The sequence below is a fragment of the Neolamprologus brichardi genome, chromosome 4 (assembly GCF_056152115.1).
Source record: "Neolamprologus brichardi isolate AB-2024 chromosome 4, ASM5615211v1, whole genome shotgun sequence".
Lineage (NCBI taxonomy): Eukaryota > Metazoa > Chordata > Actinopteri > Cichliformes > Cichlidae > Neolamprologus > Neolamprologus brichardi.
This window is the reverse complement of record NC_142107.1, coordinates 6,438,934-6,466,605: the sequence shown is the minus strand read 5'-3', so window position 1 is coordinate 6,466,605 and position 27,672 is coordinate 6,438,934. Positions and strand designations below refer to the sequence as shown.

At 41.7% G+C, this 27,672-nt stretch overlaps 1 protein-coding gene across 1 annotated transcript; it reads right to left on the bottom strand.

Moving 5' to 3' along the window:
• Positions 1 to 1,639: 1,639 nt before the first annotated feature.
• LOC148102915 (uncharacterized) lies at positions 1,640 to 18,869 on the bottom strand. Its single transcript, XM_087840409.1, has 19 exons — positions 18,865 to 18,869; positions 18,274 to 18,404; positions 17,985 to 18,152; positions 17,745 to 17,855; positions 15,990 to 16,786; positions 14,366 to 15,911; positions 12,618 to 14,074; positions 12,500 to 12,510; positions 12,117 to 12,247; positions 11,828 to 11,995; positions 11,588 to 11,698; positions 5,688 to 10,616; positions 5,613 to 5,631; positions 5,248 to 5,378; positions 4,959 to 5,126; positions 4,719 to 4,829; positions 2,550 to 3,749; positions 1,917 to 2,486; positions 1,640 to 1,761 (listed from the first exon to the last, which is right to left on the bottom strand). Exons 1-19 carry the CDS (start codon positions 18,867 to 18,869, stop codon positions 1,640 to 1,642), a joined length of 11,886 nt encoding a protein of 3,961 aa, XP_087696535.1.
• Between the last annotated feature and the right edge of the window lie 8,803 nt (positions 18,870 to 27,672).

Below are 27,672 nucleotides of genomic sequence, written 5' to 3'. Positions count from 1 at the left end.
TGTTCTGTACTTGACTTTTTAAAAAAGGGAAAGGCATTAAAATTATTTATGAAATAAAAAAGCAGAATGAACATCCTCTGAGTGTGGTGATTTCATAATTATTATTTGGGATGTCAAAGGACCTTGCAAAGAAAAGCGTCTGGACTTCTTTAAGTTGCTTGAAGACGTTTCACCTCTCATCCGAGAAGCTTCTTCAGTTCTTCAGTTCTACGGCTTTTCTTTGCAAGCTCCTTTGACTACAATAACCTGGATGACTGAGAACCTTCACAGACATATTATTTGGGATGTTGGAAGACTTCTCTGCTTGGTTGCAAACCTGCCTAAATTCATATTAGTTATTAGTTCCATTATAACCATCAATTTAGGTTCTTTTGATATGGTATATTATGTACTACAATGTCATGTACAAGCATTTATGAAGCTTTTTTTTCTAGTCTCGTCAGCCACTCAAAACCCTTTAGACATTATACAAAAGAAACAAGTGGTTAGGGCTTTTTAGATCCAATAAAAATCAGAGGACTGTGTTATTATTGAAATCTGATTACTAGAAACAAAGATTATATTAGTTTAAAAAGAAAAATACTTCAACACATCCTTCTTCCTTTTCAATTATCCAAATTTGTATTTCCATTAGGAAAATTTACTGGCAATTACAAAAGCCCTCCAAAATATTACATTTTCTAATAACACTGATGAGTATTATAAAATATAACATTTCATTGAAGAAACTTTTAAATATTTTATAGGTACGGTAATTCATGTAGAAAAACAATTGATGCATTAATAGTTTTATTAAGATGAAGAGAGTAAAAGTCTACATTCTGGGGAAACCAGAGTATCTCATCTTAAATAACATACAGTTACTATGTATTTATATGAAAGATAAAACTGGGGCCATGTGTGGCCATCAGTATGATTGAGAAAAATCAAGAAAACAAGTGACATTCAGAATAATCATAACATTATTCAAAGCAAATATATTGTCATAGCTTTTATATTCCCCATACTTGTCATCAATGGGATAGTTCCAAAAGACACAAAAAAAGCCATCAAAATGTCTGTTGAAAACTTTATCACAGTCAAAGTTGTTATCTTTTGGCATTTTTGGTGTAATTGTTGTTGTAGTTTTACAATGCTGTCATTGAATCACTGTTGTACTATAAAACTGACAATATATATGCATAACAAAAATCCCCAAATAACCAGTTATGGATATATGGATATATATTTCTGTTCATATTATTGCACACTATTACATTTCTTAAAGACATTTGCATGATAAGTTTAATAAAAGATAAATATATTTGTAAGTAAATATTAAATATATATTATACTTTATAACTCACTTGGAAAAAGGTAATTGTGTGTTAAATAGTTATCCATCCTCAGGTTTACCCAGACTCCTTTTCTTACATCTGAAACAAATTAAATTTAAATCCCAACTAAACAAGAAGAACAGAAGTAAACATTGACAATAAAAAAAAAAAAAACATCCTTTCACAGTTTTAGTGGTTTTCATGGGGTTTCCATCTGTGATTTTCCTTTTTAATAATAGATGGTAAAGACAAAGAGTCCCAGTACAAGAGGGATTACATTCATTCTGACAGAAGATGCGTTACTTGTTGTTGTCGTGGATGATTTAGTTGTTGAAGAAATTGTAGTGGTTGTTGTCACAGCTGTTGTTGTGGTTTTTGACGCAGTGCTTGGATTTGGAGTAGCTGTTGTTGTTGTTGATGATGCTGTTGAAGCAGGTATTGTGGTCTGAGCAACAGCTGATGTTAGAGGTGATGTTATGGTTGGTGAGGCTTTTGATATTGTTGGAGCATCTGGGCTTGTTGTTGGTGCAGCAGTTGTTGTGGTTGCAGATGCGGTGGCTGTGACTGTGGTAACAGCAGATACTGCTGTTGTTGGAGCACCTATTGTCGATGGTGGAGCAGGAGTTGTTGTGGTTGGTGCCACCATTGTTGTGGTTGGAGCAGCAGTTGTTCTGATTGGTGCTGTTGTTGCTGTGATTGGTGCACTTGTTGCTGTGGTTGGAGCAGCTGTTGTTGCTGTTGGAGCAGCAGTTGTCGTGGTTGGTGCTACTGTTGTTGTGATTGGTGCACTTGTTGCTGTGGTTAGAGCAGCAGTTGTTGTGGTTGGTGCTACTGCTGTCGTTGTTGGAGCAGATGTAGTTGTGGCTGCGGTCACCGCAGATACTGCTGTTGTTGGAGCACCTGTTGTCGATGGTGGAGCAGGAGTTGTTGTGGTTGGAGCAGCTGTTGTTGTGGTTGGAGCAGCTGTTGTTGTTGGTGGTGCAGCTGTTGTTTTGGTTGGAGCAGCTGTTGTTGTGGTTGGTGCAGCTGTGGTCGGAATTGGCGCAGCTGTTGTTGTGGTTAGAGCAGCTGTTGTGGTTGTTGGTGCCACCGTTGTTGTTGGAGCAGCTGGGGTTGTGGTTGGAGCAGAAGTTGTTGTTGTTGGAGCAGCTGTGGTTGTTGTTGGTGCAGCTGTTTTTGTGGTTGGTGCTGCAGTGGTTATGGTTGGAGAAGCTGTTGTTGTGGTTGGAGCACCTGTTGTTGTTGTTGGTGCAGCTGTTGTTGTGGTTGGAGCAGCTGTTGTTGTGGTTGGAGCAGCTTTTGTTGTGGTTGGAGTAGCTGTTGTTGTGGTTGGAGCAGCTGTTGTTGGTGGTGGTTCAGCTGTTGTTGTGGTTGGAGCAGCTGTTGTTGGTGTTGGTGCAGCTGTTGTTGTGGTTGGAGCAGCTGTTGTTGTGGTTGTTGCCATAGTGGTTGTAGTTGGAGCACCTGTTGTTGTGGTTGGTGCAGGTGTGGTCGGAATTGGTTCAGCTGTTGTTGTGGTTGGAGCAGCTGTTGTTGTGGTTGGAGCAGCTGTTGTTGTGGTTGGAGCAGCTGTTGTTGTTGGTGGTTCAGCTGTTGTTGTGGTTGGAGCAGCTGTAGTTGTGGTTGGAGCAGCTGTTGTTGTGGTTGGAGCAGCTGTTGTTGTTGGTGGTTCAGCTGTTGTTGTGGTTGGAGCAGCTGTTGTTGTGGTTGGAGCAGCTGTGGTTGTGGTTAATGCCACAGTGGTTGTGGTTGGTGCAGCTGTTGTTGTGGTTGGAGCAGCTGTTGTTGTTGTTGGAGCAGCTGTGGTTGTGGTTAATGCAACAGTGGTTGTGGTTGGAGCAGCTGTTGTTGTTGGTGGTTCAGCTGTTGTTGTGGTTTGAGCAGCTGTTGTTGTGGTTGGTGCTGCAGTGGTTATGGTTTGAGCAGCGGTGGTTGTGGTTGGAGCAGCTGTTGTTGTTGTTGGTGCAGCTGTTGTTGTGGTTGGAGCAGCTGTTGTTGTTGGTGGTTCAGCTGTTGTTGTGGTTGGAGCAGCTGTTGTTGTGGTTGGAGCAGCTGTTGTTGTTGTCTGTGCAGCTGTTGTTGTGGTTGGAGCAGCTGTTGTTGTTGGTGGTTCAGCTGTTGTTGTGGTTGGAGCAGCTGTTGTTGTGGTTGGAGCAGCTTTTGTTGTGGTTGGAGCAGCTGTTGTTGTTGTTGTTGGTGCAGCTGTTGTTGTGGTTGGAGCAGCTGTTGTTGTGGTTGGTGCTGCAATCGTTGTGGTTGGGCCAGCTGTGGTTGTGGTTGGTGCTGCAGTTGTTGTTTGTAAAGTACAGGTTGGTCCACTTTTTATGGTACCAACACTCTGCATGAAAGGTAGAGAACCCAGGCTTGAAGCAGCTGCACACAGGTTGCTGGATGCACAGCCGTAAGCGGGAAAATCCTTGGTGCCATCGTTCACTGTAGATGAAAAATTCCAATTTCAACAATTTCACATATTTTTAGACATACATGACTGTGTAGTAGCCTTTGAAAATTAAGACATACTTATATAAAAATATAATATTAATGGGTATAAGTTCGAAAAGTTTTTGAGGCATCATTTCAGTAAACTATTTCCATTTAGCAAACATAAATATCTTGTACATAAAAAGTAATCTAACATCTTTTTTAATCTGTTCTGTTTGCTGACAATGCTGAAACTTGAAATCTTACTGTAGTGATTTTGTGTGTACTCTAAGACCTGAGTTGTGTGTTCAACATTTCTAATGTATAATACCATACCCACCAATAAACAATTTTTAATTAGACACACGAACAGAGCCTGATTTTCAGTCAGTTGTTTCATGACTTTTACATTCAAGTTATTGAAAACATGTACTCACAATGTCAGAAGCCAAAGTGATTTCCTTTTAATGAACAGTGTTCCTACACTCGGTGTTGTATTATCACATATGTTGTTTTTTTCCATTTAAAGCAGGTAACTGATTTTTCCATCATCAAGAAATCAAAGTGCTCCTCTTGATGTTTTCATGTGTATTTTCTTTACTTTGATCTTTTTGTGATGGACATTTATCTCTTTGTTTTCAGCTCTTGTTTTATACAAATGATTATTCATGACAATAACTGACGGATTAATCAGTACCTCCATGCTACAAATATTGACTTTTTTTTTTTATGTTTTGGGAATACTTCTTTACTAATATATTTATGTGTTGTGGACAAATATGTATAATTTCCTACACTGTTTAGCAAATCTTCATCTTTAAAGATTTAAAGTACAAAATCACATTCATTACAAATACGGATAAAATGCTTGGTAATGGTTTTCCTGACTGACTGAAAAAAAAGAATGTTTGTTGAATTTATTTTATGCAAAAACCAAATTTAAAGATGCTTTTTGTTAAAGTATGCATGATGAAGACTCACTCATTGATTGAAAGCATTGGTCCTCCACTCCCTGACATTGCAATGGTGTGTTGCAGTGAGAGGTGGAACAATAGTTACATAGTAAGCCATTACTCGACTGAGGAGTAGGGGCTGAAACAGAAAAGAACATAATTTCATTTTAGAACAGAATATTTCAACAGATATAAGAATATTGTTTCTTATCCCTTTCTGTCATGTCTGTTCGGTTATGTGTCTTTAACTTAACTGATTTCTACTTACCAGCCAGAGTTGCTGAGTTGCAGTTATCCGTGTTGCAGCACGTGGCAGATGCAAGAGCACTTTGAACACCCAGGTCAACTGAAAATCTCTGAGAGCCCGTAGTTGGACACAGGGAGGAAGATGCACATGCCTTGTAGATTTGTGTTGCCGTAGTTCCAGATGAGGTAGCTGCAAAGTAATTTTAATATTTTTAATGATGAATTTTATTAATGTTGATGGAAAGCACACATAGCTTCACAGGTATTTGAAATTTACTGAACTGTATGAAATAATATGAAGAAAAGATTACCTAAAATAGTAGCTGTAACACACATGGTCTCTGAAGAACATGTTTTTGCTACTGTGGTTGAACACGTCTGATCTGTGCAGGTTTCACACTGAAGGGCTCCAGCTGCAATCAGGAGAGAAACAATGAAAGGACTGAAGTTAAAATGAAAGATTACAGGTTTTTAAATACCCCACTATACTAAGAGTCTTTATCTCTTCTATTTTTTAAGCTGTTGCACAGATTGATGAAATGCTGTTAATCTCTTTAACATCTGTATAAATATATTTTTTTAATAAAGTGACATGAAACACTACATTAGTGTTAATTTAAGGTTAATGAAATAAGGATCATTTAAATCACGGAGGCCTGCTCCAACAACTGTCAACCATTCAACAGTTTCTGAGTCTATATTTAAAATGTTATAATTTTTATGGCATGTGTAGCACCACCATGTGGAGCACCTGTTGTTGTTGTTGGTGCAGCTGTGGTCGGAATTGGAGCAGCTGTTGTTGTGGTTGGAGAAGCTGTTGTTGTGGTTGGTGCCACAGTGGTTGTAGTTGGAGCAGCTGTTGTTGTGGTTTGAGAAGCTGTTGTTGTGGTTGTTGCCATAGTGGTTGTAGTTGGAGCACCTGTTGTTGTGGTTGGTGCAGCTGTGGTCGGAATTGGCGCAGCTGTTGTTGTGGTTAGAGCAGCTGTTGTGGTTGTTGGTGCCACCGTTGTTGTTGGAGCAGCTGGGGTTGTGGTTGGAGCAGAAGTTGTTGTTGTTGGAGCAGCTGTGGTTGTTGTTGGTGCAGCTGTTGTTGTGGTTGGTGCTGCAGTGGTTATGGTTGGAGAAGCTGTTGTTGTGGTTGGAGCAGCTTTTGTTGTGGTTGGAGCAGCTGTTGTTGTTGTTGGTTCAGCTGTTGTTGTGGTTCGAGCAGCTGTTGTTGTTGTTGGTGCAGCTGTTGTTGTGGTTGGAGCAGCTGTTGTTGTTGTTGGAGCAGCTGTGGTTGTGGTTAATGCCACAGTGGTTGTGGTTGGTGCAGCTGTTGTTGTTGTTGGAGCAGCTGTTGTTGTTGGTGGTTCAGCTTTTGTTGTGGTTGGAGCAGCTGTTGTTGTGGTTGGAGCAGCTGTTGTTGTTGGTGGTTCAGCTTTTGTTGTGGTTGGAGCAGCTGTTGTTGTGGTTGGATCAGCTGTTGTTGTGGTTGGAGCAGCTGTTGTTGTTGTTGGTGCAGCTGTTGTTGTGGTTGGAGCAGCTGTTGTTGTTGTTGGAGCAGCTGTGGTTGTGGTTAATGCCACAGTGGTTGTGGTTGGTGTAGCTGTTGTTGTGGTTGGATCAGCTGTTGTTGTGGTTGGAGCAGCTGTTGTTGTTGTTGGTGCAGCTGTTGTTGTGGTTGGTGCAGCTGTTGTTGTGGTTGGAGCAGCTGTTGTTGTTGTTGGTGCAGCTGTTGTTGTGGTTGGAGCAGCTGTTGTTGTTGGTGGTTCAGCTGTTGTTGTGGTTGGAGCAGCTGTGATTGTGGTTGGAGCAGCTGTTGTTGTGGTTGGAGCAGCTTTTGTTGTGGTTGGTGCTGCAATCGTTGTGGTTGGTGCTGCAGTGGTTATGGTTTGAGCAGCTGTTGTTGTGGTTGGAGCAGCTTTTGTTGTGGTTGGTGCTGCAATCGTTGTGGTTCTTGCTGCAGTGGTTATGGTTTGAGCAGCGGTGGTTGTGGTTGGAGCAGCTGTTGTTGTTGGTGGTGCAGCTGTTGTTGAGGTTGGAGCAGCTGTTGTTGTGGTTGGAGCAGCTGTTGTTGTTGTTGGAGCAGCTGTTGTTGTGGTTGGAGCAGCTGTTGTTGTGGTTGGAGCAGCTGTTGTTGTTGGTTGTTCAGCTTTTGTTGTGGTTGGAGCAGCTCTTGTTGTTGGTGGTTCAGCTGTTGTTGTGGTTGGAGCAACTGTTGTTGTTGGTGGTTCATCTGTTGTTGTGGTTGGAGCAGCTGTTGTTGTGGTTGGAGCAGCTGTTGTTGTTGGTGGTTCAGCTGTTGTTGTGGTTGGAGCAGCTGTTGTTGTTGTTGGTGCAGCTGTTGTTGTGGTTGGAGCAGCTGTTGTTGTTGTTGGAGCAGCTGTGGTTGTTGTTGGTGCAGCTGTTGTTGTGGTTGGAGCAGCTGTTGTTGTGGTTGGAGCAGCTGTTGTTGTTGGTGGTGCAGCTGTTGTTGTGGTTGGAGCAGCTGTTGTTGTTGTTGGAGCAGCTGTTGTTGTGGTTGGAGCAGCTGTTGTTGTGGTTGGAGCAGCTGTGGTTGTGGCTGGAGCAGCTGTTGTTGTGGTTGGAGCAGCTGTGGTTGTGGTTAATGCCACAGTGGTGGTGGTTGGAGCAGCTGTTGTTGTTGGTGGTTCAGCTGTTGTTGTGTTTGGAGCAGCTGTTGTTGTGGGTGGTTCAGCTGTTGTTGTGGTTGGAGCAGCTTTTGTTGTTGGTGGTTCAGCTGTTGTTGTGGTTGGAGCAGCTGTTGTTGTTGGTGGTTCAGCTGTTGTTGTGATTGGAGCAGCTGTTGTTGTGGTTGGAGCAGCTGTGGTTGTGGTTAATGCCACAGATGTTGTGGTTGGTGCAGCTGTTGTTGTGGTTGGAGCAGCTGTTGTTGTTGGTGGTTCAGCTGTTGTTGTGGTTGGAGCAGCTGTTGTTGTTGGTGGTTCAGCTGTTGTTGTGGTTGGAGCAGCTGTTGTTGTGGTTGGAGCAGCTGTTGTTGTTGTTGGTGCAGCTGTTGTTGTGGTTGGAGCAGCTGTTGTTGTTGGTGGTTCAGCTGTTGTTGTGGTTGGAGCAGCTGTTGTTGTGGTTGGAGCAGCTGTTGTTGTTGTTGGTGCAGCTGTTGTTGTGGTTGGAGCAGCTGTTGTTGTGGTTGGAGCAGCATTTGTGGTTGGTGGTTCAGCTGTTGTTGTGGTTGGAGCAGCTGTTGTTGTGGTTGGAGCAGCCGTTGTTGTTGGTGGTTCAGCTGTTGTTGTGGTTGGAGCAGCCGTTGTTGTTGGTGGTTCAGCTTTTGTTGTGGTTGGAGCAGCTGTTGTTGTGGTTGGAGCAGCTGTTGTTGTTGTTGGAGCAGCTGTTGTTGTGGTTGGTGCAGCTGTTTTTGTGGTTGGAGCAGCTGTTGTTGTGGTTGGAGCAGCTGTTGTTGTGGTTGGAGCAGCTGTTGTTGTTGGTGGTTCAGCTTTTGTTGTGGTTGGAACAGCTCTTGTTGTTGGTGGTTCAGCTGTTGTTATGGTTGGAGCAACTGTTGTTGTTGGTGGTTCAGCTGTTGTTGTGATTGGAGCAGCTGTTGTTGTGGTTGGAGCAGCTGTTGTTGTTGGTGGTTCAGCTGTTGTTGTGGTTGGAGCAGCTGTTGTTGTTGTTGGTGCAGCTGTTGTTGTGGTTGGAGCAGCTGTTGTTGTTGTTGGAGCAGCTGTGGTTGTTGTTGGTGCAGCTGTTGTTGTGGTTGGAGCAGCTGTTGTTGTGGTTGGAGCAGCTGTTGTTGTTTGTGGTGCAGCTGTTGTTGTGGTTGGAGCAGCTGTTGTTGTTGTTGGAGCAGCTGTTGTTGTGGTTGGAGCAGCTGTTGTTGTGGTTGGAGCAGCTGTGGTTGTGGTTGGAGCAGCTGTTGTTGTGGTTGGAGCAGCTGTGGTTGTGGTTAATGCCACAGTGGTGGTGGTTGGAGCAGCTGTTGTTGTTGGTGGTTCAGCTGTTGTTGTGTTTGGAGCAGCTGTTGTTGTGGGTGGTTCAGCTGTTGTTGTGGTTGGAGCAGCTTTTGTTGTTGGTGGTTCAGCTGTTGTTGTGGTTGGAGCAGCTGTTGTTGTTGGTGGTTCAGCTGTTGTTGTGGTTGGAGCAGCTGTTGTTGTGGTTGGAGCAGCTGTTGTTGTGGTCGGAGCAGCTGTTGTTGTAGTTGGAGCAGCTGTTGTTGTTGTTGGTGCAGCTGTTGTTCTGGTTGGAGCAGCTGTTGTTGTGGTTGGAGCAGCTGTTGTTGTTGTTGGTGCAGCTGTTGTTGTGGTTGGAGCAGCTGTTGTTGTGGTTGGAGCAGCATTTGTGGTTGGTGGTTCAGCTGTTGTTGTGGTTGGAGCAGCTGTTGTTGTGGTTGGAGCAGCTGTTGTTGTTGGTGGTTCAGCTGTTGTTGTGGTTGGAGCAGCTGTTGTTGTTGGTGGTTCAGCTGTTGTTGTGGTTTGAGCAGCTGTTGTTGTGGTTGGAGCAGCTGTTGTTGTGGTTGGAGCAGCTGTTGTGGTTGGTGGTTCAGCTGTTGTTGTGGTTGGAGCAGCTGTTGTTGTGGTTGGAGCAGCTGTTGTTGTGGTTGGAGCAGCTGTTGTTGTTGGTGGTTCAGCTGTTTTTGTAGTTGGAGTAGCTGTTGTTGTGGTTGGAGCAGCTGTTGTTGTTGGTGGTTCAGCTGTTGTTGTGGTTGGAGCAGCTGTTGTTGTTGGTGGTTCAGCTGTTGTTGTGGTTTGAGCAGCTGTTGTTGTGGTTGGAGCAGCTGTTGTTGTGGTTGGAGCAGCTGTTGTGGTTGGTGGTTCAGCTGTTGTTGTGGTTGGAGCAGCTGTTGTTATGGTTGGAGCAGCTGTTGTTGTGGTTGGAGCAGCTGTTGTTGTTGGTGGTTCAGCTGTTGTTGTGGTTGGAGCAGCTGTAGTTGTGGTTGGAGCAGCTGTTGTTGTGGTTGGAGCAGCTGTTGTTGTGGTTGGAGCAGCTGTTGTTGTGGTTGGAGCAGCTGTGGTTGTGGTTAATGCCACAGTGGTTGTGGTTGGTGCAGCTGTTGTTGTGGTTGGAGCAGCTGTTGTTGGAGCAGCTGTGGTTGTGGTTAATGCCACAGTGGTTGTGGTTGGAGCAGCTGTTGTTGTTGGTGGTTCAGCTGTTGTTGTGGTTTGAGCAGCTGTTGTTGTGGTTGGTGCTGCAATCGTTGTGTTTGGTGCTGCAGTGGTTATGGTTTGAGCAGCGGTGGTTGTGGTTGGAGCAGCTGTTGTTGTTGTTGGTGCAGCTGTTGTTGTGGTTGGAGCAGCTGTTGTTGTTGGTGGTTCAGCTGTTGTTGTGGTTGGAGCAGCTGTTGTTGTGGTTGGAGCAGCTGTTGTTGTTGTCTGTGCAGCTGTTGTTGTGGTTGGAGCAGCTGTTGTTGTTGGTGGTTCAGCTGTTGTTGTGGTTGGAGCAGCTGTTGTTGTGGTTGGAGCAGCTTTTGTTGTGGTTGGAGCAGCTGTTGTTGTTGTTGTTGGTGCAGCTGTTGTTGTGGTTGGAGCAGCTGTTGTTGTGGTTGGTGCTGCAATCGTTGTGGTTGGGCCAGCTGTGGTTGTGGTTGGTGCTGCAGTTGTTGTTTGTAAAGTACAGGTTGGTCCACTTTTTATGGTACCAACACTCTGCATGAAAGGTAGAGAACCCAGGCTTGAAGCAGCTGCACACAGGTTGCTGGATGCACAGCCGTAAGCGGGAAAATCCTTGGTGCCATCGTTCACTGTAGATGAAAAATTCCAGTTTCAACAATTTCACATATTTTTAGACATACATGACTGTGTAGTAGCCTTTGAAAATTAAGACATACTTATATAAAAATATAATATTAATGGGTATAAGTTCAAAAAGTTTTCGAGGCATCATTTCAGTAAACTATTTCCATTTAGCAAACATAAATATCTTGTACATAAAAAGTAATCTAACATCTTTTTTAATCTGTTCTGTTTGCTGACAATGCTGAAACTTGAAATCTTACTGTAGTGACTTTTGGGTGTACTCTAAGACCTGAGTTGTGTGTTCAACATTTCTAATGTATAATACCATACCCACCAGTAAACAATTTTTAATTAGACACACGAACAGAGCCTGATTTTCAGTCAGTTGTTTCATGACTTTTACATTCAAGTTATTGAAAACATGTACTCACAATGTCAGAAGCCAAAGTGATTTCCTTTTAATGAACAGTGTTCCTACACTCGGTGTTCTATTATCACATATGTTTGTTTTTTTTTCATTTAAAGCAGGTAACTGATTTTTCCACCATCAAGAAATTAAAGTGCTCCTCTTGATGTTTTCATGTGTATTTTCTTTACTTTGATCTTTTTGTGATGGACTTTTACCTCTTTGTTTTCAGCTCTTGTTTTATACAAATGATTAGTCATGACAATAACTGACAGATTAATCAGTACCTCCATGCTACAAATATTGACTTTTTTTTTTAAGTTTCGGGAATACTTCTTAACTAATATATTTATGTGTTGTGGACAAATATGTATAATTTCCTACACTGATTGGCAAATCTTCATCTTTAAAGAATTAAAGTACAAAATCACATTCATTACAAATACGGATAAAATGCTTGGTAATGGTTTTCCTGACTGACTGAAAAAAAAGAATGTTTGTTGAATTCATTTTATGCAAAAACCAAATTTAAAGATGCTTTTTGTTAAAGTATGCATGATGAAGACTCACTCATTGATTGAAAGCATTGACGCTCCACTCCCTGACATTGCAATGGTGTGTTGCACTGAGAGGTGGAGCAAACGTTACATAGTAGGCCGTTACTTTTCTGAGGAGTAGGGGCTGAAACAGAAAAGAACATAATTTCATTTTAGAACAGAATATTTCAGCAGATATCAGAATATTGTTTCTTATCCCTTTCTGTCTTGTCTGTTTGGTTATGTGTCTTTAACTTAACTGATTTCTACTTACCAGCCAGAGTTGCTGAGTTGCAGTTATCCGTGTTGCAGCACGTGGCAGATGCAAGAGCACTTTGAACACCCAGGTCAACTGAAAATCTCTGAGAGCCCGTAGTTGGACACAGGGAGGAAGATGCACATGCCTTGTAGATTTGTGTTGCCGTAGTTCCAGATGAGGTAGCTGCAAAGTAATTTTAATATTTTTAATGATGAATTTTATTAATGTTGATGGAAAGCACACATAGCTTCACAGGTATTTGAAATTTACTGAACTGTATGAAATAATATGAAGAAAAGATTACCTAAAATAGTAGCTGTAACACACATGGTCTCTGAAGAACATGTTTTTGCTACTGTGGTTGAACACGTCTGATCTGTGCAGGTTTCACACTGAAGGGCTCCAGCTGCAATCAGGAGAGAAACAATGAAAGGACTGAAGTTAAAATGAAAGATTACAGGTTTTTAAATACCCCACTATACTGGTATTATTAAAGAGTCTTTATCTCTTCTATTTTTTAAGCTGTTGCACAGATTGATGAAATGCTGTTAATCTATTTAACATTTGTATAAATATATTCTTTTAATAAAGTGACATGAAACACTACATTAGTGTTAATTTAAGGTTAATGAAATAAGGCTCATTTAAATCACGGAGGCCTGCTCCAACAACTGTCAACCATTTAACAGTTTCTGAGTCTATATTAAAATTTTTTAATTTTTATGGCATGTGTAGCACCACCATGTGGAGCACCTGTTGTTGTTGTTGGTGCAGCTGTGGTCGGAATTGGAGCAGCTGTTGTTGTGGTTGGAGCAGCTGTTGTTGTGGATGGTGCCACAGTGGTTGTAGTTGGAGCAGCTGTTGTTGTGGTTGGAGCAGCTGTTGTTGTGGTTGGAGCACCTGTTGTCGTGGTTGGTGCAGCTGTGGTCGGAATTGGCGCAGCTGTTGTTGTTGTTGGAGCAGCTGTTGTGGTTGTTGGTGCCACCGTTGTTGTTGGAGCAGCTGTGGTTGTGGTTGGAGCAGCTGTTGTTGTTGTTGGAGCAGCTGTGGTTGTGGTCAATGCCATAGTGGTTGTGGTTGGTGCAGCTGTTGTTGTTGTTGGTTCAGCTGTCGTTGTGGTTGGAGCAGCTGTTGTTGTGGTTGGGGCAGCTGTTGTTGTGGTTGGTGCTGCAATCGTTGTGGTTTGGCCAGCTGTGGTTGTGGTTGGTGCTGCAGTGGTTGTAGTTGGAGCAGCTGTTGTTGTGGTTGGAGCAGCTGTTGTTGTGGTTGGAGCTGCAATCGTTGTGGTTGGTGCTGCAGTGGTTATGGTTTGAGCAGCGGTGGTTGTGGTTGGAGCAGCTGTTGTTGTGGTTGGAGCAGCTGTTGTTGTTGGTGGATCAGCTGTTGTTGTGGTTGGAGCAGCTGTTGTTGTTGGTGGTTCAGCTGTTGTTGTGGTTGGAGCAGCTGTTGTTGTGGTTGGAGCAGCTGTTGTTGTGGTTGGAGCAGCTGTTGTGGTTGTTGGTTCAGCTGTTGTTGTGGTTGGAGCAGCTGTTGTTGTGGTTGGAGCAGCTGTTGTTGTGGTTGGTGCTGCAATTGTTGTGGTTGGGCCAGCTGTTGTTGTGGTTGGAGCAGCTGTTGTTGTTGGTGGTTCAGCTGTTTTTGGGTTTGGAGCAGCTGTTGTTGTGGTTGGAGCAGCTGTTGTTGTGGTTGGTGCTGCAATTGTTGTGGTTGGGCCAGCTGTTGTTGTGGTTGGAGCAGCTGTTGTTGTTGGTGGTTCAGCGATTGTAGTGGTTGGAGCAGCTGTGGTTGTGGTTGGAGCAGCTGCTGTGGTTGTTGGTTCAGCTGTTTTTGTGGTTGGAGCAGCTGTTGTTGTGGTTGGAGCAGCTGTTGTTGTGGTTGGAGCAGGTGTTGTTGTGGTTGGTGCTGCAATTGTTGTGGTTTGGCTAGCTGTTGTTGTGGTTGGAGCAGCTGTTGTTGTGGTTGGAGCAGCTGTTGTTGTGGTTGGAGCAGCTGTTGTTGTTGTTGGAGCAGCTGTTGTTGTTGGTGGTTCAGCTGTTGTTGTGGTTGGTGCAGCTGTTGTTGTGGTTGGAGCAGCTGTTGTTGTGGTTGGAGCAGCTGTTGTTGTGGTTGGGCTAGCTGTTGTTGTGGTTGGAGCAGCTGTTGTTGTTGGTGGTTCACCTGTGGTCGTGGTTGGAGCAGCTGTTGTTGTGGTTGTTGCCATAGTGGTTGTGGTTGGAGCAGCTGTTGTTGTGGTTGGAGCAGCTGTTGTTGTTGTTGGAGCAGCTGTTGTTGTTGGTGGTTCAGCTGTTGTTGTGGTTGGAGCAGGGGTTGTTGTTGGTGGTTCAGCTGTTGTTGTGGTTGGAGCAGCTGTTGTTGTTGGTGGATCAGCTGTTGTTGTGGTTGGAGCAGGGGTTGTTGTTGGTGGTTCAGCTGTTGTTGTGGTTGGAGCAGCTGTTGTTGTTGGTGGTTCAGCTGTTGTTGTGGTTGGAGCAGCTGTTGTTGTGGTTGGTGCTGCAATTGTTGTGGTTGGGCCAGCTGTTGTTGTGGTTGGAGCAGCTGTTGTTGTGGTTGGGCCAGCTGTTGTTGTGGTTGGAGCAGCTGTTGTTGTTGGTGGTTCAGCTGTTGTTGTGGTTGGAGCAGCTGTTGTGGTTGTTGGTTTAGCTGTTGTTTTGGTTGGAGCAGCTGTTGTCGTGGTTGGAGCAGCTGTTGTTGTGGTTGGAGCAGCTGTTGTTGTTGATGGTTCAGCTGTTGTTGTGGTTGGAGCAGCTGTTGTTGTTGGTGGTTCAGCTGTTGTTGTGGTTGGAGCAGCTGTTGTGGTTGTTGGTTTAGCTGTTGTTGTGGTTGGAGCAGCTGTTGTCGTGGTTGGAGCAGCTGTTGTTGTGGTTGGAGCAGCTGTTGTTGTTGATGGTTCAGCTGTTGTTGTGGTTGGAGCAGCTGTTGTCGTGGTTGGAGCAGCTGTTGTTGTGGTTGGAGCAGCTGTTGTTGTTGGTGGTTCAGCTGTTGTTGTGGTTGGAGCAGCTGTTGTTGTGGTTGGAGCAGCTGTTGTTGTGGTTGGAGCAGCTGTTGTGGTTGTTGGTTCAGCTGTTGTTGTGGTTGGAGCAGCTGTTGTTGTGGTTGGAGCAGCTGTTGTTGTGGTTGGAGCAGCTGTTGTTGTGGTTGGTGCAGCAATTGTTGTGGTTGGGCCAGCTGTTGTTGTGGTTGGAGCAGCTGTTGTTGTTGGTGGTTCAGCTGTTGTTGTGGTTGGAGCAGCTGTTGTGGTTGTTGGTTCAGCTGTTGTTGTGGTTGGAGCAGCTGTTGTCGTGGTTGGAGCAGCTGTTGTTGTGGTTGGAGCAGCTGTTTTTGTGGTTGGAGCAGCTGTTGTGGTTGTTGGTTCAGCTGTTGTTGTGATTGGAGCAGCTGTTGTTGTGGTTTGAGCAGCTGTTGTCGTGGTTGGAGCAGCTGTTGTTGTGGTTGGAGCAGCTGTTGTTGTTGTTGGTTCAGCTGTGGTCGTGGTTGGAGCAGCTGTTGTTGTGGTTGGAGCAGCTGTTGTTGTGGTTGTTGGTTCAGCTGTTGTTGTGGTTGGAGCAGCTGTTGTTGTGGTTGGAGCAGCTGTTGTTGTGGTTGGAGCAGCTGTTGTTGTGGTTGGAGCAGCTGTTGTTGTGGTTTTTGCCATAGCGGTTGTGGTTGGAGCAGCTGTTGTTGTGGTTGGAGCAGCTGTTGTTGTGGTTGGAGCAGCTGTTGTTGTGGTTGGAGCAGCTGTTGTTGTTGGTGGTTCAGCTGTTGTTGTGGTTGGAGCAGCTGTTGTTGTTGGTGGTTCAGCTGTTGTTGTGGTTGGAGCAGCTATTGTTGTTGGTGGTTCAGCTGTTGTTGTGGTTGGAGCAGCTGTTGTTGTGGTTGGAGCAGCTGTTGTTGTTGGTGGTTCAGCTGTGGTTGTGGTTGGAGCAGCTGTTGTTGTGGTTGTTGCCATAGTGGTTGTGGTTGGAGCAGCTGTTGTTGTGGTTGGAGCAGCTGTTGTGGTTGTTGGTTCAGCTGTTGTTGTGGTTGGAACAGCTGTTGTTGTGGTTGGAGCAGCTGTTGTTGTGGTTGGTGCTGCATTTGTTGTGGTTGGGCCAGCTGTTGTTGTGGTTGGAGCAGCTGTTGTTGTTGGTGGTTCAACTGTTTTTGTGGTTGGAGCAGCTGTTGTTGTGGTTGGAGCAGCTGTTGTTGTGGTTGGAGCAGCTGTTTTTGTGGTTGGTGCTGCAATTGTTGTGGTTGGGCCAGCTGTTGTTGTGGTTGGAGCAGCTGTTGTTGTTGGTGGTTCAGCTGTTGTTGTGGTTGGAGCAGCTGTTGTGGTTGTTGGTTCAGCTGTTGTTGTGGTTAGAGCAGCTGTTGTCGTGGTTGGAGCAGCTGTTGTTGTGGTTGGAGCAGCTGTTGTTGTTGGTGGTTCAGCTGTTGTTGTGGTTGGAGCAGCTGTTGTTGTGGTTGGAGCAGCTGTTGTTGTGGTTGGAGCAGTTGTTGTGGTTGTTGGTTCAGCTGTTGTTGTGGTTGGAGCAGCTGTTGTTGTGGTTGGAGAAGCTGTTGTTGCGGTTGGAGCAGCCGTTTTTGTTGGTGGTTCAGCTGTTGTTGTGGTTGGAGCAGCTGTTGTTGTTGGTGGTTCAGCTGTGGTCGTGGTTGGAGCAGCTGTTGTTGTGGTTGGAGCAGCTGTTGTGGTTGTTGGTTCAGCTGTTGTTGTGGTTGGAGCAGCTGTTGTTGTGGTTGGAGCAGCTGTTGTTGTGGTTGGAGCAGCTGTTGTTGTTGGTGGTTCAGCTGTGGTCGTGGTTGGAGCAGCTGTTGTTGTGGTTGGTGCTGCAATCGTTGTGGTTGGACCAGGTGTGGTTTTGGTTGGTGCTGCAGTTGTTGTCGGTAAAGTACAGGTTGGTCCTCTTTTTATGGTACCAACACTCTGCATGAAAGGTAGAGAACCCAGTCTTGAAGCAGCTGCACACAGGTTGCTTGATGCACAGCCGTAAGCTGGAAAATCCTTGGTGCCATCGTTCACTGTACATGAAAAATCCCAGTTTCAACAATTTCACATATATTTAGACATACATGACTGTGTAGTAGCCTTTGAAAATTAAGACATACTTATATAAAAATATAATATTAATGGGTATAAGTTTTCGAGGCATCATTTCAGTAAACTATTTCCATTTAGCAAACATAAATATCTTGTACATAAAAAGTAATCTAACATCTTTTTTAATCTGTTCTGTTTGCTGACAATGCTGAAACTTGAAATCTTACTGTAGTGACTTTTGGGTGTACTCTAAGACCTGAGTTGTGTGTTCAACATTTCTAATGTATAATACCATACCCACCAGTAAACAATTTTTAATTAGACACACGAACAGAGCCTGATTTTCAGTCAGTTGTTTCATGACTTTCACATTCAAGTTATTGAAAACATGTACTCACAATGTCAGAAGCCAAAGTGATTTCCTTTTAATGAACAGTGTTCCTACACTCGGTGTTCTATTATCACATATGTTTTTTTTTCCATTTAAAGCAGGTAACTGATTTTTCCATCATCAAGAAATCAAAGTGCTCCTCTTGATGTTTTCATGTGTATTTTCTTTACTTTGCTCAATTGTGATGGACATTTATCTCTTTGTTTTCAGCTCTTGTTTTATACAAATGATTAGTCATGACAATAACTGACAGATTAATCAGTACCTCCATGCTACAAATATTGACTTTTCTCTTAAAGTTTCGGGAGTACTTCTTAACTAATATATTTATGTGTTGTGGACAAATATGTATAATTTCCTACACTGATTAGCAAATCTTCATCTTTAAAGATTTAAAGTACAAAATCACATTCATTACAAATACGGATAAAATGCTTGGTAATGGTTTTCCTGACTGACTGAAAAAAAAGAATGTTTGTTGAATTTACTTTATGCAAAAACCAAATTTAAAGATGCTTTTTGTTAAAGTATGCATGATGAAGACTCACTCATTGATTGAAAGCATTGGTCCTCCACTCCCTGACATTGCAATGGTGTGTTGCACTGAGAGGTGGAACAATAGTTACATAGTAGGCCGTTACTTTTCTGAGGAGTAGGGGCTGAAACAGAAAAGAACATAATTTCATTTTAGAACAGAATATTTCAGCAGATATCAGAATATTGTTTCTTATCCCTTTCTGTCTTGTCTGTTCGGTTATGTGTCTTTAACTTAACTGATTTCTACTTACCAGCCAGAGTTGCTGAGTTGCAGTTATTCGTGTTGCAGCACGTGGCAGATGTAAGAGCACTTTGAACACCCAGGTCAACTGAAAATCTCTGAGAGCCCGTAGTTGGACACAGGGAGGAAGATGCACATGCCTTGTAGATTTGTGTTGCCGTAGTTCCAGATGAGGTAGCTGCAAAGTAATTTTAATATTTTTAATGATGAATTTTATTAATGTTGATGGAAAGCACACATAGCTTCACAGGTATTTGAAATTTACTGAACTGTATGAAATAATATGAAGAAAAGATTACCTAAAATAGTAGCTGTAACACACATGGTCTCTGAAGAACATTTTTTTGCTACTGTGGTTGAACACTTCTGATCTTTGCAGGTTCTACACCGAAGGGCTCTAGCTGCAATCAGGAGAGAAACAATGAAAGGACTGAAGTTAAAATGAAAGATTACAGGTTTTTAAATACCCCACTATACTGGTATTATTAAAGAGTCTTTATCTCTTCTATTTTTTAAGCTGTTGCACAGATTTATGAAATGCTGTTAATCCCTTTAACATCTGTATAAATATATTTTTTAATAAAGTGACATGAAACACTACATTAGTGTTAATTTAAGGTTAATGAAATAAGGATCATTTAAATCACGGAAGCCTGCTCCAACAACTGTCAACCATTTAACAGTTTCTGAGTCTATATTTAAAACGTTATAATTTTTATGGCATTGGTAGCACCAACTAGTGCAAACCTTCCCAAAGTGTGGGGCCATTGCAGGGGGGGAGCGGAATGAAAAGGGGGGGGGAACAAAAGGCTTGGACACTGCTAGCACGGGGCGCCTACAGAAACGCAAAGCAGCAGATGAAGCGTCACTGAACATGTTTCCAAACCAACTTCATTCTAAGCCAAAGACTAGAAAATATTGTGAAGCATATCTTCCCTTTGGAAGATATTTTTTGTTTTATAAACTAAAACAAAAAGTCTGGCATATCTTTCTTAAAGGCTCCTGTTTTTGTTTGTTTGTTTGTTTATTTGTTTTATTTTAATTGGGTCTATCACATGTAATAATCTATATTCCCTATGGATATGCTGACAGATATTTGTTTTCCTGTCAATGGAAAGAAACTTAGTTATGTTTGTGGTTCGATCCACCACAAACATAACTAAGTGATCCTCTTGTAAAGTGTTTGGATGTTTTTGGGAAAAGACATTTAATACATGTATAAAATAAATTTTAAGGTTTTTGTTTGTTTGTTTGTTTGTTTTCTTTTACTGTTAAATTTGAAGTAGCAGATGAAGCGTCACTGAACATGTTTCCAAACCAACTTCATTCTAAGCCAAAGACTAGAAAATATTGTGAAGCATATCTTCCCTTTGGCTTCACCTGCACAAGTGCCAAGGTAGGTCTCCCCTGCAGAATTGGTTTTCCCTGTGTCGGGAGCAGCGCTGGGCTGTTCAAATCACGGACAAACAGGATCCCACAGTTGTTTATGTTTTTAAACCCATTTTGCACAGAGGCATTTTTTGAAAAATGTATCGATAGCAATGTTGAATATTATTACACATGAAAAAAAACAACTACACGTAAAATAATCACACTGTGACGCCTCTGCCTTTGTAAATGGAGGGACAGTAACTGCGTGTGTATATGTAAGCCTGTAAAACCTGAAGATAGTAAGATTAACAGTATTTTGTCTCTATCTGCCATTTTGCAATTCATCTCATGTAAACAATAACGTGGCGCACAGCGTGACGTGAAAAAAAGGCACATACCTTTGACGTTGAGTGACAAACTCTGAATTCCTCGTCCACACGTAAATGCAAAAAAGGGTTTAAAAAAATCTCCGTTTTCGGTGATTCGAAACGCAGTTTACGTGTGGACGAAACAGCTGCGTTTTCAAAAATATCCGTGTAGGTGTGGACGTAGCCTAAAAGAGTTAGTAGTTTATTTTATTACTACCTGTCATTTATTGCAGATTACTTGTATTTGTTTAATTGTTTACTAAATGTTCGAGGTGTGAAATAAACCGCAATGGAGCAAAATATGGGTGTGTGTGGTTGGAGGATGTGTTAGCGCGCTTGCGCGCGCGTAAACGCGCGAGAAGGGGGCAGGGGGCACGAACATTTTTCTTGTAAAACAAAGGGGGGCCTAGCAAAATAAGTTTGGGAACCACTGAACTAGTGCAAGAAAAGAGTGTTGATTACAGTTCAGCATTTAACTCAATAGTGCCCAGCAGACTGTTCACAAAGCTGAGGGATCTAGGACTCAACAGCCGTCTGTGTGCATGGGTGCTGGACTTCCTCACTTGCAGAACTCACGTGGTGAGGGTGGATAGATGCGTCTCTAACAGCGTCACCATTAACAGGGGTGTGTCCTCTCGCCACTGCTCTACTCCCTCTATACTTCAGACTGTGTGGCCACCCATGGCTCCAACACCATTGTGAAGTTTGCTGATGACACAGTGGTGTTGGGCGCCATCTCCAACAACGATAAGGAGGCCTACACTGACGAAGTGAAGAATCTGGCATCATGGTGCCAGGATAACCACCTCCAGCTGAATGTCGGCAAGAGCAAGGAGCTAGTGGTGGACTTCAGAAGGAGTCAGCACAGAGACTACAAGCCCATTATCATCAATGGAGCTCCAGTGGAGAGGGTGCAGTCCTTCAAGTATCTCGGTACACAGCAAATTCAGCATGTCCAAATTAACACTGTCAGATTTGATTTCAACACTATTAAAGTGTCTATATGGGTCCACACCAGAGAGTGTTAATTTAACTCTTTTTGGAGAGTTGGTACGTTAACTCTGATTTAGTGTTAAACACCAAATCTGTCTGGAGTTGATAATTTAACACTTGGTGTTAAGACTTTATATATTAACTCTCAAAGAGTATTTTAGTTTAACTACGTAAGAGTTATCTTCTAATTAATTCTAAAAAGCGGGAATTTTACTGTTCTGAACTTCTAGAAATTTCTCTTGGAAATAAACATTTACTAAAAAGACACAATGGTTTTTGAAAAACATTTATTCTGAACTGTGCACCACAATTTCAAAACATTTTCTGAAAGATGTAACAGTGTACATGTTCTCACTTTCATTAGAATTTTGTTTATCAAAAGGTCTGACATAGGTGAGCTGGTAAATGCAAATAACAGCATTCTCATCACTTATTTCTTCAATACAATATGCATGTCCTTCATTCATCACTTTGTGGAACTTCAACGCACTTCTGCTCTCCCCCATATTCCATCTTCACAAGCATATCCTATGTGGAGATTGAATAAAAATTAGTTGACACTAATTAATGGCACAAATCAATTGCAGCACAGTAAAAAAAAAAGGAATCCTTTTTGAGCCATTACTTGTGTAAGGTATTTTCCCAAAAGACAAGGACACAGACAACAGGTAATACTGAACTAAATGTAAAACCTCAACCTTTTTCATTTTTACCTAAACCGTGTGCACAAAACTCTGGAGGGATCTAAATGCTAACGTAGAACCCAGTCAGGACGTCTGCTACTGCTGTCTGCTCGTTTTTTTTATGGGAGATCGTTTTCAGGCTTCAAGTAGCACCATTATACCAACATTTCACATTCTAGACATTGTTTTAGGTGTATTTGACCAAAGGTTTGACTGAAAATTCACCTGCAAGCTTTTTTTCAAGGCTGTGGTATTTGCCTGCAAACAATACCTTTCAGCTAGCTAAAACAGAATATTATGCTCCACCGAGCGACATGGCTAATGCCTTTCACACAGCTTTGTCTCAACTCCAAAGAGCCACAGAAGTAAAAGCTAATAATAATAATTGAAACAATCTTTGAAAAAAATGACTTACCAAGCATGGCAAACAACTCAAATATGTAGGGCAAAATGTTCTGAAACGGCTTCACTTCAGCTTCGATTGGAGCCGTGCTGGGGCGGAGTCTGTGAATTTACTCTATTAGTGTCATAGCCCCTGTAGGAGTTCAGAGTTAAGCGGTCAAGAGTTAAAGTTTCCATTGTAACACCTCCAGATTTGACATAGAAACACTCATTTTTAACACTCGATTTTAACTACTATCATTTTACACCTCAGAGTTACATTAAAAGAATGTGACTCTACTTAGAGTAAAATTAACTCTAAGACTACTAACACCAAAACATTTAACACTTTTGAATTTGCTGTGTATCCACATTTCCTCAGACCTGACATGGTCTGCTCACATTCAGGTCTAGACCAAAAAGGCTAGGCAGTGCCTGTACCACCTCCGACAACTGAGAAAGTTCAAGGTCTCGCCAGTGAGCCTCAGGACTTTCTATGCAGGCGCTGTGGAGAGCATCCTCACACAGAACATCACATCCTGGTTTGGGAACAGCTGTGTTAAGGACCAAAAAGCTCTTCAGAGAGTAATCAGTACAGCAGAATGCTGCTGCAGGATTGCCCCTCCCCCCTTAGGGACACCTACACCAGGAGATGCTGGACTAGAGCAGGTCAGATACTGAAGAACCCATCCCATCCTGGCAACAAACTGTTCCAAGGTGCCGTATCATCCGGGCAAGGACAGAGAGACTCAAGAGGAGCTTCTAACCTCAAGCCATCCAGGCCCTAAACCTTAACAAACTGAACTAAGATTTTCAACAAAGTCCTAATCCTAATATCCATCATTATGTCCTTCACGTATATTTGGTCATCACTTTTCCTTATTTCTAGTATGAAGTAGACCTAATCCACTCAGTAAAATAATTTGAACAAAGTGAATCATCAAACATCAGTTTGCCAAACAGATTCAGAAACAGATTTTATAAACTAAAACAAAAAGTCTGGCATATCTTTCTTAAAGGCTCCTGTTTTTGTTTGTTTGTTTGTTTATTTGTTTTATTTTAATTGGGTCTATCACATGTAATAATCTATATTCCCTATGGATATGCTGACAGATATTTGTTTTCCTGTCAATGGAAAGAAACTTAGTTATGTTTGTGGTTCGATCCACCACAAACATAACTAAGTGATCCTCTTGTAAAGTGTTTGGATGTTTTTGGGAAAAGACATTTAATACATGTATAAAATAAATTTTAAGGTTTTTGTTTGTTTGTTTGTTTGTTTTCTTTTACTGTTAAATTTGAAGTGTTTTAGTGTTAGATTTGAAGTGCTTTATTCAAATCCTGAATGATAAGAAAAAGTGTAGTTACCTGTCCTGGATATTCCCAAGAGGAGGATCAGAGCAGTCAGCTTCATTGTGATGAACAGGTCAGTGCTGCAGATTAGTTTCCCTGGACTGTGATACTAAACCTCAGGAGCACTGCTACACTTTATATACTGAACAGGTGAGCTCAGGATTGCGTGTCTTTACATTTTTACAGCGTGAACATTCAAACACTCATGTCCTCTCTTTTTAAATAAATCTGTCAGAGCACTTTACCACACCTTTTGTTCAATTGTACATTTAAACAAAAAGGGTATGCAAAACCTGTTTCATTTCTAATTATAAATGAACAAGAAGGATTCCTTTGGTGTGTCACTGAGTCTTCATTTTGTCTTTTGCTTTGTAAAATTATTATGGGTATTTTTTTATGGATGTGTTGGTGTTTTCTGGTACTAGGACCCAGTGTTTGGAGTTTTGTCTGATTTTGTCCAAGTATCCCTCTGTTCACTGTCATGTGCACAACTGTAGCTTCCCTCCACCAGTGTGTGAATGTGAGAGTGAATGAATAATGGAATTGTAAAGCGCTTTGGGTGCCTTGAAAAGTGCTATATAAATCCAATCCATTATTATTATTATTATTATTATTATTATGCCCTCCCACATTGTGTATTCCTGTGCCCAGTGTTTCGTGGGATTTTTTTATGATAGTTTATCTGGTAGTCTTTTCCTGCTGAATTATGTTGAATTTCCAACAATAAAACGTTGGGTTTTTTTGCTCCTGTTCTGCATCCTGAGTTCTGCATGTGGATCCGCAACCAGCCCACTATAAAGCACAACATGGAGCAAATTTGATAAAAGTTGGTAGAGTATGGAACGAATAGTCAGAGCTTCCTACCTAATACTACATGAAATATTGCACTGCAGTATTTTTGAAATCCCTCAAACCCTTTTAAAGATGTGTTAATAATGCTTTAATGCTGTATTGCTGTATCTACATTTGAAATTATGTATTGATTCCTCATTGCTCTGTTCTAAAGGCTTAGCACAGCAAACATGATTTAGCTATAAGAAGTATTAACCACGGAAGCTCATCTGTCTGTGTTTTTTATTGTTTCATAAATCTAAATATATATTTTGCTCTTGACATGTTTATTTGACAGTTCAAACAGATCTCCAAGTACAGAGGAAGCTGCAACTCTATTATGTTTAAAGATCAACATATTTGAAATTACTCAGTGTAATTAGTTAAATAATAGTAAACTCAGGAATGTTTTCACACAGGGCTGTTTTGCTCTCTGATGACTTTGCCACACCTTATCTTACTGACGTCTGCTGCAATCTCTAATTATGTCTTAATAGAAGCATGTTGAAATGCAAACAATAAAGTTTTCGGGTGTTCATTGATTCAGGTCACCTTATGTGTCACAGTCACACACACCCATCTTATGTACGTCCTGTCCTTTCCTCCTGGTTGCGTAAAGTAACTCACCTTTTGACAATCCTGTGATCAGCCTGCTATTTAGAAGAAGGAAGATCTTCATTTTAAGCTGGAAACTGCTGGCTTTGTTGGTAGGTCTGGGGATCGTCACTGATTTCTAGAATCGATTTGATTCCGATTCACAAGGTCCCGATTCAATTCAATCCACAATTTCGATTTGATTCGATTTGAATTGGGGAAATTTTGCCTCAGGCAGTCAGAAATATTATAATTCTGATCATTTATCAGTTCTGACACTTGTGAGACTTCATCAGAGGTGTGAGCATCACAGCAGATCCCTTTGTGTCAGTGTAACTGAGGATAAAACACAGAAAAACATGAAAGAGTTTTTCCTGGCCTGGCTTTTTATAGCCAATAACCTTAAAAATATTCTGCAGTAGAACAAAAACGAAAGAAAAAAAAAAACATGAATCAACATCTGAACATTACTCGATGCAGCTGAAGTGAAGCAGAGTAAAGTTACAGAGGTTTTATTAGAGGCACAGCTAAGCGTTTTGCAATTGGTCATAATTTTAAAAAGTTTACATTTCTTCGGTATTGAACAGTAGAAATGAGGCTCTTGTCTGAAATCGTTAAATAAACAGCATAAGCGAGTAATACAGGAAATGGAGATTTTTAGATAGGAAACAGTTCTTAAAATACACTGAGCGAGGGAGAGAGAGCTTTGCAGGAAGTGCGATTTTATCGTAGCGGAAGCAAAACAACAAAAGTAAGAGGGAATGCATGACGATGTTTATGTGAAGCAAAATGTGACGCTTAGTTTTGATCTTCTTTTGCTGCTGGTTCAGTGCATTTTGGTTGGAGAGGGATGAAACCTGCAGCTTCAGAATCTAGCGCAAAGCGCGGACCTGACCTGCATCAGAATCAGTAAGGTGTCGGCTTTCAGCCCCTACGGCGTGTCCTTGTACGTGCCATCGGGTGAGAAAGCCGACATCTCATTGATTTGTATTTACTCTTTTTCCGTTTACCTGCTCTCATTTACTGTTTTAGCTGTTTGGTGTTTGTTAAAATAGTTTTGTGAGGTTTAACCTGAGATTCTGGCGTTTCTGGCAAAATACATTTATATTTAAAAATCGATTCAGGATTTTAATGAATCGATATGCTTTAGTTAAGCTAAAATCGATTTTGATCGGAAAATCGATTATTGAAACCCACCCCTAATTGTTGGCTCCTCTTACCTGATGTTTTGTGGTGTTTTGCTTTTGCTTCTACCTCATCTGTATATTCTCATGTGCTATGAAAAACATAATGTGAAAAAACTCATATTAGAATTAGAACAAAATGGTAAGTCATTAGAAGATGCCTTGCAGGACCTTAAATTGTAGTAGTCCGTGCCTGCAGCAGACAGAAGTGGAGTGAACCAGTTCTTGTGCCTTAGTCCATTGATCTTCAGTGATGTTAGTACCCAGTTCTTCACTCCAAACGTTTCTCAAGTGGTCCAATGTAGTTGTACTGTCTATTTGCAAAAGTTGGTTGTAGATCCTAGAAATAGCTCCTTTCTTTAGCGGGTTCATTAGGAACAGATCATCTGAAACTAGCTTTTGTGGTTCATTGGGAAAGGATGGAAACGTTTCTTTAATAAAATGACGTATTTGTAAATACTTGAAAAAATCTTTGTTTTCTATGGAAAAATTTTTCTGGAGTTGTTGAAACGAAGGAAAAAGATTATTAATAAACAGATCCTTGATTGTGTGTATCCCTTTGGAAGTCCATAGCTGGAATGTTGATCCTGAGAGCAATGTGTATGCTTGATTATGAATTAATGGTGTAAAGATTGAACATTGACAGCAATGAAAATGGCCAAAAATAGGCCCAAACTCTTTGTAAAACTCTGCATTAAAACCATCTGTACCTGGAGTTTTATTGTTTGGGAGATGCTGTAAATCTTCATGAACTCAGACATTAAAAAAGATGAATCCAGAGCCACTATTTGTTTGCCATTTAGTTTTGGTAGATTTATATTGTTGAGAAATTATTCAATGGCAGCATCAGATGGATTAATATATAATGTGTATAAAGCTTCATAAAACTCTTTAACACATCTATTTATTTGTTGTGGATCATGACTAATATTCCAAGCTGAATTCTTTATTGAATAAAGAGTTGTTGTTTTCTTTGTATTGTTTTAACTAGTTTGCAAGGAATTTCCCAGATTTGTTGCCCTGTTCAAAGTTTTTCAAATGCAGCCTTTGCACATGAAATTGTGTTTTCTTAGTAATTATTTAATTTTACTCCAGTTTTAGTTTTCTCAGGTTGTTAATTATATGTACGTGAGGGTAGCAAAGGCAACTTCTAATGACTTACTTGCTATTTACTTATTTATTACTTTCTTATTATTTCTTATAAGAACAGTAAGATATTATCCTCCCCCCAGCATTTCATAATACAGATGCACAGTGACCCAAAACACAACCAAAGCAACCCAGAGGTTTATTAAAGCAAAAAAGTGGAATATTCTAAATGGCCAATTCAGTCACCTGAAAACCAATTGAACATGCATTTAATTTATTGAAGACTACACTTCGAACAGAAAAGCCCAAAAACAAACAGCAAGTGAAAGCAGCTGCAGTAAAGGACTAGCAGGGCTTTAAAAAGGATGAAACCCAGCATCTGGTGATGTCCGTCAGTTCAAGATTTCAGGTTGTCATTACCAATAAAGGTTTTTCAACCAAGTATTAGAAATAAACATTTTATTTTTAGTTATTTAACGACTTAATTTGTCTAATTACTTTTGAGCCTCTGAAATGAAGGGATTGTGTTAAAAAATGCTTTAGTTCCCCACATTTTTATGCAGTCTTGGATTACCAACAGACTGGTAATCTGTTGGGGTTTTTTTTTTTTACCTTCTTCAGGCCAGTTAGCCTTCACTCCATGTACTTTAAATCTCACTGCACATCTGTCATTCATCTTTGCAGATGCCTTCGCACAACCTACCTCCTCCCCATCTCCGCCTCTCATTACTCAGGCTCCATTCAAGCCTCGATCTTCATCTCCATCACCAATTTATAGTCTCTGGGGGGTCCTGCCCTAATCCCTATCCCTGCTGGGATTCCGTTCTGCTGTGATGGGCCAACTGGGTCTA